Source organism: Malaclemys terrapin, chromosome 4, assembly GCF_027887155.1.
Source record: "Malaclemys terrapin pileata isolate rMalTer1 chromosome 4, rMalTer1.hap1, whole genome shotgun sequence".
Lineage (NCBI taxonomy): Eukaryota > Metazoa > Chordata > Testudines > Emydidae > Malaclemys > Malaclemys terrapin.
This window is the reverse complement of record NC_071508.1, coordinates 53,817,326-53,840,052: the sequence shown is the minus strand read 5'-3', so window position 1 is coordinate 53,840,052 and position 22,727 is coordinate 53,817,326. Positions and strand designations below refer to the sequence as shown.

At 41.0% G+C, this 22,727-nt stretch overlaps 1 protein-coding gene across 2 annotated transcripts in view; it reads right to left on the bottom strand.

The window, feature by feature from the left end:
* Window positions 1-1,923: 1,923 nt before the first annotated feature.
* Window positions 1,924-22,727, bottom strand: part of TUB (TUB bipartite transcription factor) — a 103,578-nt gene continuing 82,774 nt past the window's right edge. For both annotated transcript variants that reach the window (XM_054024974.1, XM_054024975.1), the window contains 8 exons: window positions 17,537-17,608; window positions 15,961-16,079; window positions 14,781-14,972; window positions 14,147-14,259; window positions 12,780-12,894; window positions 5,836-5,934; window positions 5,260-5,431; window positions 1,924-4,007 (listed from right to left, as the gene is read on the bottom strand). In XM_054024974.1, coding sequence (XP_053880949.1) covers window positions 3,874-4,007; window positions 5,260-5,431; window positions 5,836-5,934; window positions 12,780-12,894; window positions 14,147-14,259; window positions 14,781-14,972; window positions 15,961-16,079; window positions 17,537-17,608 — 1,016 coding nt within the window. In that variant the 3' untranslated portion in view covers window positions 1,924-3,873. The remainder of the gene's footprint in view (window positions 4,008-5,259; window positions 5,432-5,835; window positions 5,935-12,779; window positions 12,895-14,146; window positions 14,260-14,780; window positions 14,973-15,960; window positions 16,080-17,536; window positions 17,609-22,727) is intronic.

The window sequence follows — 22,727 nt, the reverse complement described above, 5'->3', positions numbered from 1 at the left end:
GTTCTTATGCTGATATGAAGGAATTTCAGAAGATATTGGTCCTAGCACTCTTTTACCAGCAAGCCTAATTTGGAGACCTGTCGAACAGGTTATTTGGGAAGGCAGATACCTTTGAAAATATTTACAAAATGCATTTTTATTGTGCAAGGCATGATCTACTTTCTTGGGACCTATGCAATCCCACATACTGTGCTTTGTTTAGGTAGAATCTGTATGCTTAACAAGATGGCAAGAATGAAAGATTTGGGGGGAGAGGAGTTAGAACCTAAAAATATTCATATGTAGTAGTGTCTTTCATCCAGAAATGTCCCACGCATTTCACAAAATAGCTATGACACCACTGAAATGTGGCCACATCTGGGGCAAAAGATGGCAGCTGGGAGCATGAACAGAACACAGCATCTTGCTTTACAATCCTCAGGCAAGGGTAAGGACACCAAAGTGAACTCCTACAAAAAATGCCATGGGATTTTAGTGAGATTTGGGCAGCTCATTCCTGTAGACTCCTTTGAAAATCCTAATCACAAAGGTTGGGGTGATACTCATAGCTGGTGTTTCTCGCTAAGTCAGTTGTCTCAGAATTTTTGTTATGTTTTCTATTCTCTTTGTTGATGTGGGGTGCTCTGGGTGATGAAGACCCTTCTTTATACAAGCTATTCATCTTCTAGTGACTACTGTAAAGAATTTCCCTTTGCAGTTACTTAGCTAGCACTGTTTTATGGTACTGTGAAGTACATTAGGAAGTCTGGAGTCAAGATTCTTTCCAATGTAACTTACAGGCCATTTTCTCATCCAATTAAAAGAAAATGGACTAAGACATTCTGTTCTTTTGAGTGGATTTTGCAAGTAGATAGAAGTACATGGCAATGCTACATGCCATTTTCTAGGCATATAATTATCATTGGAGATGGCCAGAATCAAACCTCCAGATTCCAACACCTTCTATAGCTTGGAAATCCAAACCAAATCCAAATTCAACGAATTGTATATCTTTGCAATGGGCTGAACCGAAACTCTAGCTAGTACTAGAAGCACTGAGTAAGCGTCTGAGTTGTCATATAGTAACACGAATGCCATTTGTTTGTTAAAATTCAAAATCAGATAATGGACAGGGGCTGAGAGAGTGCCTCAGGTCTGGTGCAATAACTCAACAGTTGACAGAGAGGAGACCACACCCGTCTGCTGGGGTCTCATACTAGCAAAGTGCTAAATAATGAAAACTGCAAATCCTGGTTGATTACCATTTTTATCATTCATGGTAGGAACTCACTGCTCTTTTATCTCAGATCAGGAGATCTCTTTCTTTCTTATTTTATACTACAGGAAGAAAATATTTCTTTTGTGAAAAGATTGAAGACGAAGGGCAGTCTCTGCCATTGTTTAGAACACATTCAATAGGTTGGGCAGGGGTGAACCCCCCATCAAAGCCAGGAGGCTTCTCTCCATTGACTTCAATGGGATTTGAAATGGGTTTATTCTAGGGTTACCATATTTTAATTTTAAAAAAGGAGGACACTCCACAGGGACCCGGCCCCGCCCCAACTCCACCCCCGCCCCGCCCCAGCCCCGCCCCTTCCCCAAAGTCCCCGCCCCAACTCTGCCCCCTCCCCTGAATGCTCCACCCCCTGCTCCTCCCCCTCCCCTGCTTCCCGCGAATCAAATGTTCGCGGGAAGCCTGAAACAGGGAGGCAGCAGGTAAGCTGGGGCTGGGGCAGGGCGGCCCAGTCCAGCGAGCGGCTCCCTCTGGCAGCCGGGCGGCCCAGGCCAAGAGGCTCTGGCCCCGGCGTCTCCCGCCCGGCTCGGCTCAGGCCCTGGGGTGCCAGCCCCCAGCCGAGCGCCCCCGGCCCAGCCCCCGGCCGAGCACCGCCGGCCCCGGCCCGGCTCCCGGCCGAACACCGCCAGCCCCCGGCTCCCGGCCGAGCACCGCTGGCTCCCGGCCCGGCCCCTGGCCGAGCACCGCCGGGGCCTCCCTCCCTCCCTCTTTTCCCGGACATGTCCTGCTTTTTGGGATTTCCTCCCGGACGGGGATTTGAGGCCCAAAAAGCCGGACATGTCTGGGAAAATCCGGACATATGGTAACCCTAGTTTATTCCCTCTAAAACAAACATTCATATAAAACTGTAAATTAAGCAATAACAATCCAACTGCAAGCACATTTGTCCACTGGAATTTCCTTGTCCCTTATCTGTAACGACACCTGGAGGCAGAGGCACAGAATAAAATGTATTTCTCTTATTAGTTGAAATCATACAGTCCAGATGGCACAACCTGTCCTGATGGCCTGTCCCCTACAGTCACACAGGGACTGGAAGCTATGAGACAAGCACATCTGATCTCATTTTCTCATTATATAATCTTTGGTTATATAATGTAGATATGCTATTAAGGATAAAAAAAGGGTTTTTTAATAAGCAAAATATAAAATGTTACTCCAATATTTAAAGCTCTTCTGATAAACTGTTATGTGTTAGTTTGGGGTAATACTATTGTATGGGAAAACAGAAGTAAGACTCTGGATCGCCATTATTTTTAAATGGGGTTTTACGCAATTCTCATAGTTAAAGTCTTTCCTTGATGACTTTTGAGATGTTTACAATGCAAGAAAGCTGAGTGGAGAGCTTGTATTTTGAAATGATATTTGTTTATATATCCCAGACCTATCAGAAAAGATGAAACAAAAGAAAATACTATTTTAAGCAATTTGTATGTCCTGAATTAACCTAATTTGTCTGTAATGTACACTATATTTGCCTAGAAGAATTTAGCTCAGTAGATGGCACTCTTACATTATAATGTAAAATAGATTTCAAGCACTTTTACAATGAGAAATAAATATGAAAATTGTTACTGTAGATTTGACAAAACTCAATATCCAAAATTTAAATCACAAAAGGCCAGACTAATTTAATATATTATTTCTACTACTTTCCTTAGTCATTCACACAACTGGCTTAAAATAATGATGCAGCTCTGTTAAGTGATCTTTATCCAAATATTTATATCACTTGACACAAAATATGTATCTGAATTGATATAGGGATATATAAGGATATAATTCCAAAGACCCAGCATGCCGAAATGCTGGCATTCAGATTCCACCCCACTTTCTAGAATTCCAATAGGTTTTCATTTGAAACAGAACTTAAAAGCAAATAGATGTTAAAACATAAAAAAATGACACCTTAGAATTCAAGTGACTTGTGCAACATTATTTTGTGCTGTCTACTTCTCCTTTTTCTCCTACTATAATTAAAACTCACCCTGCTCCTCCACATAAATAATAGCAACAAATCAAGTTCAGTCCAATATAGGCCTTCCACCTTTAGACTTGATTTTATATTACACGAGATCCTCGTCTGTCCAAAAAGTGCATCTTTTTTAGTGATCTTTTCTTCTGTGTCGGGTGATGTGAACTTCAAAGTATTCAACACAATCTTGAGGTCTGATTACAGCCTCTGAATACTTCTTAAAAAAAAAAAGTCTGTTTTTATGTTTTTTTTTTTTTTTTTTTTTTAAGATAGCTTTCATGGATTTAGAAAAGAGACACCACTGGGAATGGTGTTACTTCATGGTTCAGTACATCATGGCACCTCTCCATAACATAGCTAAGAATATCAGACAGGACTTTTATTTACAGAAACTTGATGCCACTTCCAGAAAAATATATAACAGATAAAACAATATTTCCTGAATGTCCTGAATGTTTAAAAGATTCCAATTATTTTCTCCCCAGCAATATGGTGGTCCTTCCAAAAATGAATTTTACCTGGCCTGGTTTGTATGAACCATAAATGATACCAGTGAGAATTTGGAATCATGTTGTTTTCCCTTGTGGTATACTGCTCAGCTGTGTAGAGACTCTACCACTCCTGTTTACTCACAAGCCAATTTGCTGTCAAAGCTGGAGAGGGCAATAGCAAAGGCTTGTAGTGCACACATTGGGTAGTTGTAGTCCATGGTGAATACATCCTCAGCCACACGGCCAAACTGCATCACTATATAGTCAGCTGTAATAAAAGTCATAAGTGTTAGTTTTGACTACAGCCCTATTACATAAATGTGTGTTCAATACCAACCCACTGCCCCCCAAACCCTGTGATAGATGGATTGAATGCTATAACATGTACTCAGACAAGTAGTCATGACTTCAATGGGACTATTCATATGAGGACAATTTGAATGAGGACAAATTGCAGGAATAAAGTCCTTATGTGTGTTTTCCTTTAAAATTTTAGCCAGGTAACCAATGGGTTTAAAAAAAAAAAAAAGTCAGGCTGCTATTCCCTTGCATTCATAAGCATGAAATTCACCTCTATGTAGAAGGCCAGCACAAGACTTATGCATAGATCTTGGGTTGATCCTCTGCACAAGGGAGAATTTCACTCATACCAGACAGGATCTAATTCTGCTCCCATTGATTTCAACAGAAGCAAGGTCAGGCAGGCAGAGGATTGGGAGAAAGAGTGTGAGAGGGGGTGAATACGGGTGTAACTGTGCTGCCTTTCTGCGACTGTGAACGTACACACTTGACAGAAACACTGCAAAGGTAATTGTGCAGTGTGAATTTCAGCGTCGCTTAGAAGCCTTGGCAAATGTTTAAAATACCATATAGCTCTCAGAGGCTGGCACTACCAATTCCCACACATGATCTTCACAATGTTGATCTTACCAAGCCTTCAGCACCCTCACTGGCCTAGACAAGACACTGGTCCGATACATCTGCATCTTCCTTGTGTCATCTACACCTGAGTTATGAGAGTGCATAATGGGGCAGATTCTGGCCCCACTCACCAAGTGCACACAGAGGGCATAGAGGGGCCAGAAAAGAGCCACAAATGGTTGAAGTAGAATTTCCCCAGCAAAGGATTAATGCAGGCCCTTATGTAAAGGAGTGTGCTGGGGAAGCCCAGGGAATAGCACAGTGCTGACTGCTACAGGGAATCCTGGGTTGCTGCCCAGTCCATAGGTAGGCGGGAGGAGGCTGCTGTAAATTAGCATAGCCAGCAGTGCTGCTCAGTTTACACTGGGGGGGCCTAACCGGCCTCTGCAGCAGCCTAGAATCCAGAAAGTAGAAAGGTGGCATAAAGCAACTTTTACCCCTACACTGCATCTTCCATGCTGCACCTTTCAGGGAGCACAGCAAAAATCTGTCCCAGTAGGTGTAAGACACGATCTGATTTGTCCGGATAGAATCAGTGTTATAGTGTGTACAAAACAAGTGTTGTTTCTAATCAGTTTAGCTCGGTGATCTACACTTACGATCATTATCGTGAATAATTTGGAAGTTTTTCACAGAGGCCTGTGTGACTCGACCATGGAAATTTAAAACATAGGACTGGGTGTCATCATTCCAGACCGGAGTTTTGTTATGCAGCTCAATGACGCTCTCTGTATTTTTGTTCTGCCATCTTGCAAGAAGCGTTTCATGTTCCTGCATACATCACACACACAAACTTCAGGTTAGCACTCTCTGAGGGGAAAGGGGATTAACAACTTCAACTTTACCACCTTAATTGTAACTTCCACTATCACAGTACAAATAAAAACAAAACAAAGGAATGTAAAGTATTTTAATTGGAATTGGGAAGCCAAATCCTATAGGCACCTTTGAAAATCCCAGTCCATAGCTGATCTCTGAAATGTATTAGTATTGATTATTTGTAACATGGTAGCGCCTAGGAGCCCCAGCCACAGACCAGGACCCAATTGTGCTAGGTGCTGTACAAACAGAACAAATCTCTAACATCCAACCCTTCAGAAGTAGAAACATTACCAATCTGGGGGAAAGAGGACATCCTTAAATAATTTTAAATGTTGAGACACATTGTGACTTACGTTACGTGGTCGGATAGAAACTCTTTCATGGTCCATATTCATTCCTGGTATGACCACACTCATTTTGCGAGGTCCTTTAAATCCCAAGACATTTGTTTCCTAAAAATTTTTTAGAAAAAGTATTTATAATGCTTCTTATTTTTAATCTTGGAAGTTAACTTCTTTAGCCCAGAGGATAAAGCAGTGTCATCAGCCCATTATGAGTCCACTCAAAAACCATCTGAATTGCCCGCATTCATCAGCACTGTCAACCTCTCTATCTTAACAGTTCTGACAACAGGAAAAATGGAAATATAGTAGTCTGACATAAAGCCCTCTGTGACAAAGCTTCTAGGACAGGCTGCCAGCTACATTAATGCAGATAAAAAATCATTAATTGTTGAAAACAGATATGAAATAACCAGAATGTCTGGGTACCACTAGTTATCACAATAAATTGCGGTTATAATTTCATAACTGCTAAATGCGCACACACATTTTAATGAAGAGAGAAAGGAAACAAAGAAACCTAGCTTCCTTTCATTCCACAGCCAGTACAAAAGCAAAAGAGAAAGAGCTGCCAATGTTAGCATCTGTTAATATTGGTTTGATTTGTAAAGTCTTCAAATATGGTAGGCTTGGAGATGAGAATGACAAAACAAACAAACATGGTATCACGAAGGCAGGTTTTCTTAGTTACAGAGGCAGAGGCGGTAGAGGAAAAAAAACATTGGTGCCAAGGTATGTCCATGCAAAATATTGTATTTCGTATTAAATGTAACTTTGCTATCTCCTCAGGTTTTAACCGTGCCTGCCGCCATGGTAACTGAGAGTCTCTCAAAAGGTAAGTGCCAAAATCAAAATAAACCCATAGTCTGATTTCTCTTTTCAGTCCCTACTTGTTGTCAGAGCTATTATCCTCCCCCACCCTCTTCTATCTTCAAGGGGCAATAACCTGCAAAGGTGAGATTCTCAAATCACTCCATGGGGGCCTATCTCTGTGCCCACTGAAGTCAGTGACAAGCTTTACCATCAGTTCAGCTACCCCAGGGAGACACCAGAACCTGTCAAGAGCCTCATCTACATTAGGGCAGGTGCAACTCAACCCGTGGGAATTTTCAAAAGTGACTCTTGAATTTGGAGGCCTCATTTTTGGGTACTCAACTGGAAATGCCTAGAAAGGGCCTGATTTTTCATACAGTGTTGAGGGTGGGAAAAAAAAACAGAGCCCTTTATGTCGTCTCAAGTTGGGCACCCAAAAATTAAGGCACCCCTCATTTATAGTCACTTTTGAAAATGTAGGCCTAAAATTCCCGCATGCAGATGAAGCCTTTGTCATACTCCAAATTTCTGAAATCACCCCAGTTATTTCAACAAACATTCCATTCTACCAATCCTGCAAAAGATTTTCAGCCATGCTGGATAAATCCCATTGGGTACAGAAGAGACAGATGGATTTTTGTGTCTCCAGGACAGTAATTGAAAGCTTTCTGCCTATTTTACAAAATGCTTCTGTCAAGGTCTTTGACAGAGTAAAAAAAGGTCATCATTTCAGCTGGGAATTTCTATTTGATGCCTGTATAATAGTGAGACCCAAACTAATAGATTTGCCAACAGCATTCGCAAGCCAGAGCAAGCTTAGATAACACAGCAAGAGCCAACTCCTGTGAAGAAATTCGTGTGTAGGCTTATCTTCCACTAATTATTGACAATACTGGTTTTCTATTCAGTGTCTTGAGCATTTATTTTCAAGCTGGAGTTGAGCAATCCATTGAGACACCAATGTGGCTGGAGACTGCGAAAGCTGGAGTTAAACACTAATGCCGTATAACATTAGTCGCGACAAGAATACATTATCCCCCTGAAGCTTCAGTAACATATTCATCAGACTTTCTAGTAAAAACTAAAATTAATGCTTTTGCTAAATGAAAAGGCAACTGAAGGGAGGAAAGTACTGATTTCACACTGTAAATTATACCGTTGATGAGTAAATCACTAAAAGGCTTTATGAAAGTGTATATCAATGGATGTAATCATTTTGCCAACATCAAGCTGCAACATTAAAATTCAGTTCTGCATAAACATGAAATGCATAAATAAAGCAAGTAAGGAAGGAAAAGGAGCTTAATTTAAGCGCAGAACTTTCCAACATATCATCATCCAAATAAAGTAAATTTCCCAGATCTCCTCCGTCATTCTCTTCCGCCCCATAATTTTGTTGTAAATACATTTTTATTCCAGGGCTGTGACTAGTGCTATTTGGAGAAAATAGACCAAAATCTGATCTGACCCCACTGTAACTCCATTTACTGTAATACAGTCTTGATCTATACTGGTGCAAAGGAGCTCAAAAATAGATTCTGTGGACCAGATCCTCTGCTCCTGTAAATGGCAATAGCTCAATTGACTTTATTGAAGCTATAGTGAGTTAAATCAGTTGAAGAGCTGCTCCTGTGTGTTTAGGTGATGGATTATCTGCCATTTACCTGACCATTGTGTTGTTCCCGGGAATAGTATAATGGTGATTCATATATTTAATTAATGGAGCGTAGAACTTTTCCATACTCTGCCTTTTAAAACACAGTGTAAATTTAGGCTATTATGTGTTTTGTTACAATAATAGTTATAAAGTCCTCATACTATACACCCCAACTGCTCGCATGCAAATAGTTCTATAGGGAATACAAAAATTGGATCGATAATATCCACTGTCTTTCCTTGGTTTCATTCCCTTCCTATCTTAACTACATATACACATCGTGGGTATTCTATCTGCTACCCAAGATCCATAAACCCGGAAACCCTGGACGCCCCATCATCTCAGGCATTGGCACTCTGACAGCAGAATTATCTGGCTATTTGGACTCTCTCCTCAGACCCTATGCTACCAGTACTCCCAGCTATCTTCGAGACACCACCGACTTCCTGAGGAAACTACAATGCATTGATGTTCTTCCTGAAAACACCATCCTGGCCACCATGGATGTAGAAGCACTCTATACCAATATTCCACATGAGGATGGACTACAAGCTGTCAGGAACAGTATCCCTGATGAGGCCACAGCAAGCCTGGTGGCTGAGCTTTGTGACTTTGTCCTCACCCACAACCACTTCAGATTTGGGGACAACTTATACCTTCAAGTCAGTGGCACTGCTATGGGTACCCGCATGGCCCCAAAGTATGCCAACATTTTTATGGCTGACTTAGAACAACGCTTCCTCAGCTCTCGTCCCCTAGTGCCCCTCCTCTACTTGCGCTACATTGATGACATTTTCATCATATGTACCCATGGAAAGGAGGCCCTTGAAGAATTCCACCTGGACTTCAACAATTTCCACTCCACCATCAACCTCAGCCTGGACCAGTCCACACAAGAGATCCACTTCCTGGACACTACAGTACAAATAAGTGATGGTCACATAAACACCACCCTATACCGGAAACCTACTGACCGCTATACGTACCTACATGCCTCCAGCTTCCATCCAAGACACATCACACGATCCATTGTCTACAGCCAAGCCCTAAGATACAACCGAATTTGCTCCAACCCCTCAGACAGAGACAAACACCTACAAGATCTTTATCAAGAATTCGTAAAACTACAATACCCACCTGGGGAAGTGAGGAAACAGATTGACAGAGCAAGACGGGTACCCAGAAATCACCTAGTACAGGACAGGCCCAACAAGGACAATAACAGAACACCACTGGCCATCACATACAGCCCCCAGCTAAAACCTCTCCAGCGCATTATCCACAATCTACAACCTATCCTGGAAAATGATCCCTCACTCTCACAGACCTTGGGAGGCAGGCCAGTCCTCGCTTACAGACAACCCCCCAACCTGAAGCAAATACTCACCAGCAACTACACACCACACCACAGAAACACCAACCCAGGAACCTAGCCCTGTAGCAAACCTCGTTGCCTACTCTGTCCCCATATCTACTCTGGCAACAGCATCAGAGGACCCAACCACATCAGCCACACTATCAAGGGCTCATTCACCTGCACATCCACTAATGTCATATATGCCATCATGTGCCAGCAATGCCCCTCTGCCATGTACATTGGCCAAACCGGACAGTCCCTCCGCAAAAGAATAAATGGACACAAATCGGACATCAGGAATGGTAACATACATAAGCCAGTAAGTGAACACTTCAATCTCCCTGGTCATTCTATTACAGATTTAAAAGTCACTATCATTGAATAAAAAAACTTCAGAAACAGACTTCAAAGAGAAACAGCAGAACTAAAATTCATTTGCAAATTCAACACCATTAATCTGGGCTTGAATAGGGACTGGGAATGGCTGGCTCATTACAGAAGCAGCTTTTCCTCTCCTGGAATTGACACCTCCTCATCTACTATTGGGAGTGGACTACATCCACCCTGATTGAATTGGCCCTGTCAACACTGGTTCTCCACTTGCGAAGTAACTCTCTGCTCTCCATGTGTCAGTATATAATGCCTGCATCTGTAACTTTCACTCTATGCATCCGAAGAAGTGAGGTTTTTACTCACGAAAGCATATGCCCAAATAAATCTGTTAGTCTTTAAGGTGCCACCAGACTCCTTGTTGTTTTTGTAGATACAGACTAACACGGCTACCCCCTGATACACATACACACCAGTGCCTTTTTGTAGAACTTATTTACTGTTGAATCACACCCAAGGCCAAAACTCTCACTACATCAAAACACATTAAGATATACTATCTACCTCACTGTGCAAGTGATTTAGAGTCTGAGCAACATCCACTGAAGTCAGTGGGAGTTTTTTCATTAAACTACAATGGAAACGGGATCAGATATTTTTTATTATCTAAGAACCCAACTTACTGAGTCTGGAGCAAACTGAATTGTGTGCTATTCAGAACTTAACAGGGTAAGCGTTGAGTCTTGCTGCTAAGCATACAGCCAGACCTCTGCATCTCACTAAAATCTTACTTCAGATACGTTTACAAAAGCACAGCTATTCTGAAATTGACCTTTAGGTGCTGCTGAAGATTTATTAATCAACTATTCTGCTGTCACGATAAGATTCTCTGTGTTAAGAGTACAAACAATTACTTTGCCCTTGCACTTACTTCAGCCATAGTGCTTGGAGCATAACACAGAGGGGGGCTCCACAATTAGGGATTTCAGTGCATTTATCTTACAATTAACAATTAAGTTATTGCCAGTCTTTCATTTTGTTTGGATAAATGAGGCATGCTGGTCAGATTCAGTATGCTGGTTGTTGCTGGTACAGCTTTCTCCAAAAGGGGACTTGATCAATATGAACTAAGAGGGAGTTGGGTTTCACATCTGACATCAGATGTTTGTTACAGTGGGTAGTTTTTACTCAAGGGAAACCCAAGGCTGGAATTAAAAAGGTCACCTTAGGATAAAGTTGTTTTGAATACCATCTGAGTGGTACTTTATTGCATTGCATTTGTGCTGCAATCAGTACAAACAACCTTTACTTTAACAGGCAGTGTCATTAATCAAATCAAATCAAATCCAGATCACCTTTTGTGCTGTGGTCAGAGCGCATTTGCAAATCTAATAATTTTCTTCTGAAATATTAAAAGATCAGTGGAACAAGTAATAATCTTAACTATGTAATTTTTTTATATATACTTGTAAGTTTTAAACACACTGATCTAGTAATAGGCATAGAAGCAAACTCATTAATCTGTTTTATACAAACTCACCAAACAGTGGGTATGATTCTGATCTCACTTACATTAGTTTTATGCATGTAGTCGCTAACTCCATTGACTACAGTGGGGTTTTTATCTGGAATGTCCAAATATCTGGTGATTCCATGCAAATGATACAATACTTCAATTTGCATATTTTATAACTATATCTATAGCTATATATCACTTCATTTGCATATTTCTCTTTTTTAATACATATAAAAAGTTGTTGTTTTTTTTTACTCCTACTCCTGGCTAGCAGCAGCAGATCAGTTGCTCTGCTACAGGGAATGCCACATTACAAAAGTCAGTAAAAATAATTCACTAGACATGTAAGTGCCTCTATGTCATAGTGAAACTGAAGTCTAAATATAAAGTGAAGTCAAATGCTTGAGTTTATGATTTTAAAGGTATTGTTTGCTGAAAATCTGAAGGGGCGGACGTGAAGCACCCAGACACCAGAGTGAAGGGGTGGGTTAATGGGTGGGGGAAATGGTGTTGCATCATCTGCACTAAGACAGAACCAACCCCAGGCCCCAACAAAAAAAAGCATGTTAATGTTGGTAATATCATTGACCCTATTGCCTGGAGTCATGCCCATGGAAGCGGAGGGGCCCCTCATTTTGGTTTTCATGTGCTGACAATCCTCCAGGTCATTCAGCGCACCATCCATCACTCCAGACAGATTGTTTCTTACAGCCCAAGACTCACCCTCTCAAGCTGGGGGGAGGGGATGGTGTGGCTAGCTGGTCCACATCATACTAGAGCCAGAAAGAGGCCAGATGCTCTTGGTTCCTTCAGGGGGAGACATGCACTCTCTCTTTCTCTCCAAGGGACCATTTCAGACCTACCTGCCCAGCTCCCTGTGAACTCTACTGGATCATAGATGCCATCTCCAGGGTGCCATTGCTGCTGATCATGTTTTACTGGTAGTAATTTTGTCCCCACAGCTACAGTTCCCATAAGATGTGTACAGGAGTGTAAAGCATTCTGTCCCCATAGTACCACAGCTCTGAGGTCTTCTGACTGGAGATGAGGGGCCTGTCAGACGGCACTCTGGCTGGAGACGAGGCGTACATGTGGATACATTTCTTACCTCTACTTCCTGTTAAGTTTCCTTGTCTTCCTGAGAAACAATCTGAAACTGGGAGCCTGAGTTGTTCAGGGAGCGAATTCTGACTTACATCAGTGTAAGTGAGAAGAGAACCAGGCCCAATGTTTTGAAAATTGACTCCCACTCCTTACAGGCTTTGCCTGCGAGCAGTACTTACATAGCAAATAGCAGCTAGCTCCTGACGCAGGTTACTTGCTTCTAGGCTTGATGTTGTTTTCATTGGATTTACTCCATTGTCATATACTGTAAACTTAGTCCCCATAAGATTTGATCTATCAAAAAACAGGAAGACAAATTACTTTTGTCGACAATACTGCCTGAATTATCTAGTCCCTTATCATATCAGAGCCTCAAGTGGTAAAAATCCCATAATATTCTATTAACTGTAAATAAAGTGGTCATCTGAAATCCTAAATATACATGCACCTCTGGGAGGCAGGATATTATAAGATGCATGTTATAGTGACTGTCCCTATTATTGCACTGTGCTGGGAGAATTCTTGTAATCTACCAAGATCAAGAGGTGATAAATCAGACATAAAAGAAGCAGTACAGTTCTAGTTAATCTGCAGTGCCATTTTCAATGCAGATCACATATAAAAAAAAGAGTTAAATAATTTGAGTATCATGTATGATGCTTAAGACACTCATGAGGCTGAGTTTTGTTGGGAGTTTCTGTTGAGTTGCTGTTTTAGTTGGAGTTCTATCAAAGGTGCCTAGACCAATAGATAAGTACTTTTCTGTATATTTTTTTTAGAAATCTAAAGAAATAAATAAGTAAAATATGTGTGTGCAATAATATACTGAGACCCCAATATCACTTGGGACTTCTTACAGCATTGCTACTCTGTCTCCGCTCTCCGGGGAACCACAACACATAGAAAAGGGAAATTTTCCCTCCCGTTTTAAAAAGTTCTAGCCCTCCCATTGGCTCTGTTGGTCAGGCACCCACTCCTTTCTTTTTGCCTGTTGGCTTGTTAACCCTTTACAGGCAAAGCAAGTAGAGAACAGTTATTAAGGGGAATTTTATAGCTAACTGTCTGGCTAGGTGTCCATTAAAGGGAGCTCGCCCCCCCCCATTTATCACAATGCAGTTTAAGGCTTTTATTAAATGGCAGGAGACAGCGGTAAAATTTTCAAAAGGGCCTAAGGGCAGATTTTCAATGGTATTTAAATCAATGGGGGTTAGGCACCTAATCTGCTTAGATGCTTTTGAAAATCCCCCTAGGTGCATATCCGCATTGGTAGGCACCTAAATAGATTAGAAAATCTGTCCCATTAGCTTTTAATAAGATTTAGGATCCTACATACCTAAATCACTTTTAAAAATGGAAAATGGAACTTAGGTACTTTTGAAAATTTTACCCAAGGCCTAGAGTCACATGATATAACCAAGACTGTAACTAAGGATAAGCCCTCTTTTTAATTTACAGAATGTACAGGTATCATAATTGCAACGAAACGGAATATTCTGTCAAGAAACACATATTCCTTCCTCTCTATCTTGGGTGCTTAAATGTTTACCTTAGTTTTCCAATGAAACTCTCTCCACCTCGAGACAGGTCAGTTGGGTCTATAGAGATGAGGTAATTAGAAGTTTTGCTCTTCTTTCGCTTCCTTCCGGCTAATAGAAATACCTAAGGAATGCAGAAAATGTCACATTGTAGAATGTCAAAGACTGTTTAACACCCCATCCTTCCAAGAAATGGGCAATGTTCCCGAGGTTTATCATCGTCAGCAGATGCAGTCACCTCAGACTTAGCAAAAATGGGTAAAAGCCAGCAAGGCACAGTAACTGCTTCTTCCTTCAATCCATTATTTATGGTTTAAATAATTAAACCTGATATGCTTTGTTAAATGTTTAATTCTAGCTTGTCCTGGCTCCTCCAAGGGAAGTGAAAATAAAAGCCTTTCAGTCGCAAAGGGCAAGGAGCTTCAGTTGCTAATGATTTTCAGCTGCCAGGCATTGACTCTTCTAAGACCAAATAGTAAGATAAAGAATGGGAAAGTAAATGTAATGTGGTGACACGTTGCATAGTACCAAACCCTTAGTCAAAGGAAATATATAATTCTACTGGCTACATAAAAATTCTGAAGACACTTTTAATGGTTTTAAGTTCAGGTGCAACTGGTATGTCATTCAGGTATATTTTATGACCTTTTTACCATCCTCCCTTTCCAAGTGGAGGTAATAGGTAGGGTACATTCCTCGGTCCATTCCCTTCTTGTCTCTTGTGATTCGGCATTTGACGGTGACGCCCTGTGGAGCAGGTCTCACAGCAAACTCCTCCAGGTCATCAACATCTATGACAGGCTCATTCGCGGAAGGGCTGGGAGCTGAGGCTGCCTCCTAGAAGAGTAAGAAAGGTTACCTCATGTTTACTTTATGATTACAAAGGAAAGACTGAAAACACAAGATTTTAAAGAAACATGTCAGCAGCTGCACTGCAGAAACAGCTTTTCTTAAAAATAAATAATAATAATAATAATGGCAATAACATAGCACATTGCATTCCCCCTGTTCTGGACCCCTTATGCCTCTCAGATGCTGCAAAGGGGTGGGATTTGGAGGCAGCTCAGATGAGAATCCCCACTCTCAGCTGGTGTAAAGCCATTGGAACAGTCTCCGATGCCAACTGCACCCCTGCACAGGGGACATACTGGAAAAAAGGAGTGGAGTTAGTTGCACCTAGAAAGTCAGATTCATAACCAATGCAAGGCAGAATCTTGCTCAATATTTATGGATACATCCTTCGCAAAACCCTAGATCTGAATACCCCCAATTCTGAGAAAGTTCATGTCTGGAAAAGGTAGGCAATTGGGAGATCACAAAAGGGAAAAGTGGGTTGATTGGGGATGGATTACAGTTGAGGTAGTAGGGTTAAGAATGACTGTACTAGAGAGTTGAGAGCACTTTGGGTACCAGTGGCAGGAGCAGAGTGAGAGACTACAGATGGAGATAATAGTAAAGTCAAAATCTCTCTCCCTATCACCAACTCTCATCAAAAATTTTATTTTAACAATTTGATATTTAGTTTAACCTATTTTTCTGTCTCTTCATTCAGGTAATATTAGCTATGTGTTTACTTCTGGGAATGTTTGGTTTGACTTTTCAATGAAATTTCAGGTCATTTCACCCATCTCTAGTTTTTGATTTTCAGAAGATGCTCTTCTATTCAACCTTTCCATTACTTGCTTCTCTGAATCCTGTGATGTACCACAGCAAACCTCCCTCAAGATGCTATATTAAAAAATGCCCCTGTTAAAAAACGCTGGCTTTCTGACCTGGAAGTGACACAGTTCATATTAATCTACAGGCAACACTTCTGCTTTCTAACCTTGTTTGATTTCTTGCTTGTTGCAGAGCCAGGTCGGGTGTTACTGTTTAACTGGGAGGAACTTGAGCTGTCTTCATCATCCTCATCCTCTTCATCAAAATTCATGCTGCTTGAAATGCCTGAGGAGCAAGCAAACAAGTGTATATGAAATGTGAAAACACTAAAGCTGCATATGCATGCATACAGGATACAAACGATGAGCCCCAGGTGAGATTGGGGTCCCAGTGTGCTAGGTCCTGTACAAACACATACTAAGAGAAAGCTCCTGCCCTGAAGAGCTTTACAATCTAAATACACAAGACATACAAAGGGTGGGAGGAAAGGAAGTGTCATTATTCCCGTTTTATAGAGATTGAGTGATTTACCCGAGAACACACAAGAAGTGTGTGGCAGAGCCAGGAACTAAATCCAGATCTCCTAGCTGAGTGCTTTAAATACAAGATCATAAAAGCCCCATTCAGATCGGTGAAGGCAGCCCTTTGCAGCTGCACGGGGGGTCTAAAAAATTGCAAGATGTACCACATTATGGTCAGATTTAATTTTTAGCTATTCCTAAGGCCCTACTTAATATGTGATATTGCAGAAATTGTGGATTAGGCTTCCACCACAATTTTGATTTTAATTAGCTTACTTTGCACACTCCACAATTTTGCATACATTTTTAAGTTTGCAACACATACTTTTTTCACCATTAGTACAGTAGAACCCCATTTATCCAAGCTGATAGCAGCTGGGGCTTGGGCTGTCAGCACCTGTGCAAGGCGGGGCTCCCATTGTCAACCTCACACATTGATGAGTGTAATATAGTTGCAGCAAAATGTCCAGTTATCAAAAAAAAAAGAAAAAATTAGCAGGCATAACATAACATAAACATTGAGTGTTTGTATTGTTCCAGCAAAGTTTTCTTAAATAGGTCTTCTTTGGCTTTTCCAAATTACTGCAATTAATAAATGTCCATTATTTCTTTTCTGTGATTTTTCTGTGTCTTGTCCACACTCTGCTGCAATTATTTGACAATCATCCTGCAATTCAAGTAGGGCCTTAGCTATTCCTATATTGTCTCATGGGGAGCAGATCTTAGTGTGATGGGGAAAAAATTATAAAAATCAAACTCTGTTTTTATGTACGTTTTTGTATGTAAAAATAAGACCAGAACAGAGGGAATCCCTTAGATCACTGATCCATTTCACTTTAATACTTATGTGTCAGTCCCGCAAGTGCCCCAGCCACACGCCACACAAACTTTGAGGAGTCTAAGGAAATGGAAGTTTGAAGACCAGGTTGGACTTGGCAGCAGAAGATCTAGGTGGGTAGGGTCTGGGAAGTCTAGCAGGCCAGGTTTTCCAAGGGAGTTTTACGTAAATGAAGCCACCTTCCACTTTTGGTCCAAATCTGAAATTACAGCTTGATTACATAATATGTTCCAAAAATATTAGCTATTTTCCATAATTTTGGTCAAGAATTTCCATGATCGTTAATTGAAATACAGAAGGGTAAATAGGACAAGTACTAAACAAAGATCTTTGGAGCCAAATAAATAGTAGGGGCAGGGTTAACTTCTTCCTTCTGTACTTACCTGGAACATGATCCAGGGCCACAAGACTGGATTGGGAGGTGGAAGTGGACCAGGATGTATTTGCGTGGGGATCTGGGAAAGGAAAAAATCCATGGGCTTGGATTTGCAAACCCTTAATCACACGCACAATCCTTGATGAGAGGACCACATTTCTGCTGCCATAACTCTCAGATATTCTCCTTTATAAAAGCCATCACTTGTTGAAGACTGAAACTTACCTTAGGCCCATTGAAACCTGGTGTCACCTCCCTTTCAGTATTTTGAATTAAATGAGAATGAGCTGAATTATAGAACTGAGGTTACAGAATGTATTATTCATGCTAAATGGTTGCATTGTTAATCTTTCAGCACATTGTGGGTGAGTTCTTCATTGTGAGTCTTTGGTCTACTTTTTGATCTTTGACACACCGATATAATTCAGGGATACACACAGGGGTACGCACAGCAAGCAAGGATTGAACCAAACTAGTAGATAGACTCCTATATTAGCTGAAATGCTTGTGGCAATATTCTTAGGTTTGAATTTTGACACTGATCGAAATTGTGTTGTAGCTTTTATTTAATTTTTTCTTTATTTTTATTTTCTTTTCTTTATTTTATTGCTATTTCCAATCACTTCAAATGCTCATCCTCCCACAAATGCATAGGGGTCAAGTAGATGCATACACATTGTTAAGTATCCCTTAGAGATGCAACAGGCATCGTCCCATCATCCACTGCTTCAGTTCTCCCTACTATGGAAAAAAACAATACAAAAATGGCGTCAAAAGAGTCTCCAACAATATCCTGTGTATAAGGGAAGTCAGAGCTCATAGATTAACTAGTCATTTTGGCCATACCTGTTAGAATTCGAAGACCTGTGCTCACCCACCACCATCACACAGAATAGGAACTACCTGAAGAGAGTGTGATGATGTGCCCCTCTCTTCATTCTTTGACTCCCATTGAGAACCTTAAAAGCTATTTAACAAGAGCCAATTTTTCAAACTGGGGACATGGAATTACAGTCGCTTTTCTACAACTGGATATTAAGAACATTAGACTATTTGGAGGGCATAACATTGAATGATCTGAAGTTAAGCTCCTTAGCTCATGCAGATGACAACAGGCAGACACATTTGAATTAATAATGACATCCTTTGCTACCTTGGAAAATTGGTGTAGTCGACTTGGAGTTACAATAAATGCCAAAAGATGAAGTGATTGAATCTGGGAAAGGGACAAAAGATAAAGTGCTGAAATGCAGACACAGCAAAGTCATAGAACAAGTAGAATCTTATGGGTTCCTAGGAAGCTTGATCAGTGCCAATTGCGCCATCAAGGATGAGGTTAAAAGGAGATGTGGCCTTAGCCACAAGTGCTGCACAGAAATTGATGGGATTATGGATTGTTAAAAACATTACAACTAGTATCAAAGGGAAAATTTATCAAACCAGTGTACTAACAGTATTATTCTATGGCCTGGAAGCAGCTGCATTAAATGAAACAGAATCAGAAGGCTGGTGGCAGTAAAGATGAAAGACAGCAGGTGTAAAGTGAAATGATTTAAAGACGATTGAAGCGGTTAGGAAGAGAGTAGGATGTCAAATCAGGGTACAGGATTGGCTATAATTGAAAAGATTACAACAAGGGGGACGCTGCAGGTGACAAAAAAATGATAGGATGCTAACGAAAACAATGCAAACACAATCAACATCAGTCTGACCACCAATTAGATAGGACATTATATGCAGGGACATGATCAGGCTGGGTTTAACAGAGGAATAAGTCAAGAACAGGATGAATGGCAATGCTGTACTGTGTTCCCAGTGTCTGCAAAGATGCTCTGGGATGGGGGGAAAAAGGAATTTTTCCGATACTGGCATGCAAATTACATCCAACATTTGTGAGGGCAACCTCAGCATTCCATGTCCCAAATGGGCACTGGTGCATAAAAAAGCAGGGCATTGAGCACACTACTATGCAGTGGCATAAACAGTTCTTTTATTTTAGTCTGCATTTACACCCATCATGCAGGAGTCAGATTTTGCTGGTGTAATCACTAGCAAATGTTTGCCAATGTTTGACAAACTGGTTCTAAGCATTTTTTGGAAAAACCCTGTGAATGCTTTAAAGAAGCTCCTGTTTCAGCTTTGTTCCCAGAAAGCAATTTTGTTTGCTGCTTGAAGTATTACACAAATCTATTCCTTCTCTAAATCTCAAAGCAACAGCAATTTTACCACCAGCTGGCAATGAAGAATTACAACTATCCAGACTGCTACGGTCACAATGACATTAATGAAACTGATAAATGTGTAACTAAATGTTAGATTTCCATTTGATTTTTGCTAAAACCTGAGGAAGTGTGTGTCTGTCCTTCTGATTCATTCACTGTCAAGGAAGGCTCAATGTTAAAAATACTGAAATCAAAAGGCAAGAATATTTCCCACAGGAAGAAAATTATTCTAGTTGTGGCACTTTCCAGCAGATGGGGAAATCAAATAAAACATTTGGCATTTCCTTGCAAGGAGAGTATTGCCTGTGCACTAAGGTATTCTATAACCTATCTTCTCCTAACTGAAACAGACATGTTGGATGCTCCCTGCGGAGCAGACAGGCATCTGTTAACATTGGACACTCACCACAAAGTTCCTGTCAAACAGCAGAATGGGTTCAAATCAGGACTAAGCAATTCTAATGACAATCAGCATGCCCTTTCTTACCATCAGCATTGCCCTTACGCGGCTTTCCCCTTCCTCACCCATAAACAAATTGAAAGTGGCTTATGGGCAGCTACTCTCAAGGTTCCCACAGGAGCATGGTTCTCTAGATTCATGGTGACATGGCAGTGAGATGGTCCAGGGACCAGGGCAGAAGCATTGGGCCTGCACCTGAAAGCCTCAGACCCTAAACAAATGTCCCCATGGTTCTTGGGACATCCAGGGGTGAGAAAAGCTAGCTAACAAGCTTCCTTCTCACTTCACGGGATGGCAAAGCCCATCATCCAACAGGAATATCCCATGGAACCTCTACTAGTTGAAACCAGCTTATTGATGCTTTGTAGCCACACAGGGTATGGAGTGATCCACTGACCTTAATAGGGGTCACGAAGCTAAATCCCCAGTGCTTTCATTTAAAACGTCCCCTGCATAAACTGTTAGGCTGGCTACGTGTACTGTACGCACCGCTAGTGGCAGCGTGTAGGGTTTGTGTACCAACAAACAGCCTGCCAGAGGGGAGACAGCAGGGGAAGTCTCCAGCCGCAGGGAGCAGACAGCCTTTTCCTGCTGCCAGTCTTTCCCAGCGGTGGGGAAAGATTCCACAGTGGGGAGATGCCCAACTCTTTCCCTGCTGCTTCCTCCTGCCAGAGCCTTCCCCCACTGGGGGAGTCCTTCCTGAGAAGGAGAAAGAAGGCTCCAGCAGCATGGGACACTACACCACTAAATCTAGACGGAGAGGCATGGCTTGGGTGAGCAGAGAGCATGTAGGGTATGTACTTGCCTATATGCCCACACCCTACAGGCATGCCTTTATTCTACTCATCTAAGCCAGGCCTCATCAACCACACTGCTATTTATACCCGTGGTAGGGGGGTGGTACGTGGGTATGTACGCTGCATGGCCCCATAAGCAGCGTGCAGGGTAGACATACCTTTACTGTCTACTAAGTATGCCAGTTTAACAGTTTTTAATATAAAAAAAGAGACTGCCCCAAAATAATAAACCCCAGTAGTTTGACCTAACTTCAAAGTTGGTTTATAATTAGAGCTGGTCAGAAATTTCCTAAGACGACATTTTCACTCAGGAAATGTCAATTCATCAAAAGCAAAATGTTTTGCGGAAAAGTTTCTATTTTGACAAATTTCCTTTCAAGGAAAAAAAATGAAAAAAAAAAACCATTCTATTCTGACATTTTCAGAATGAAACATTTCTATTTTTCATTTCAAAATTATTTTTATTTGAAATTTCTTTTATTTTACATTATTAAAATGTAAACAAAATAAACGTCAAAATCAGAAAAAAGTTTTGAATTTTTTCAAAATGAAATATTCTGTTTGGAATTTGGTTTCCTAGCAAATTTCAATTTTTTTGTTTTCCTTCTGTTTTGGAACAGATTTTTTTTTTTTCTAACTCGCAAAACTTTCCAGGAAACAGAAAATGTTCTCACCCAGCTCTATTTGTAATTTCTAAATCAACCAACTTTTGTGAGCAAGGTGACTGGCTTATAAATATTTTGAGCCATGCATTTAAGTGGTAACCAATACACAGGGAACTTGTTTGTCAAATCAGTCTCTCTCAGATCCAAATACCCAGGAAACTTCACACTTGGAGGAAATGTGTTCATTTCAGGCTGAGTCGCTAACATCCACAGTGTGAAACATTTGAGATAATGAATCTCAGTGAGAGCTGCTCTACAAAACGAAACTGGCATTTAGAAAAGAACAGTCTATTCTATACAAGTCAAGTTCTCACTTAAATTTTGCTCTTTGTGGACTATGTGTATATTTTTAAAGCACCAGTTTCTCTCTGTAGAGCAGCTTTGGTCAAAGCCATCTTAACTTCAAAGGTTGCATGCTGAAGAAGCAGAGCCATTAAGGCTTCAGAAAAGCATTGTGAAGATTTTAGGATTTATTTCCTCCTAAGCTGTTGTCTGATAGGAGATAACACTGTTGCAGAAAGGGAGAGACAGATACACACACACAGACACACATAGACACACTTATTTCATCCCCAGTCAGGGCTGTCCTTGAAAAAACCCCAGAACATTTGAGAAGTATGCTGCCAAGAAGTGCTGCAGAATACAGTTCTGTCATTTTTACCTTTAGGAGGATGAATTTGTGAATTGATTCTACAACCACACTTAATATTCTGCCTTCTAATTTATATGTGGCCATTACAAGCCCTTTTGTTATGCTTAAGTACGTGATTTCTATCATCCTGCAATTCAGATTGTAAAACTTATGGATGAGAGCTTTAACACCTGCCACCTTGATAGCAACATTGCACTGAAGTATGGGAAAGCCATGTCCCAGAGTACACATAGGTCTCTTGCTGCTTGGGCCAATGGGGAACTCCATTACAATTATGGAAGTAAAACAAGGGAGCAATAAGGGAAGGATAATGATGATTCACTGAAGGAAGGACCTCAAGTGAACTGGTGAAAAAACATGTCTATGCCTTAGTTTAGGACCAGGCTACCATTGGGAGTAGAA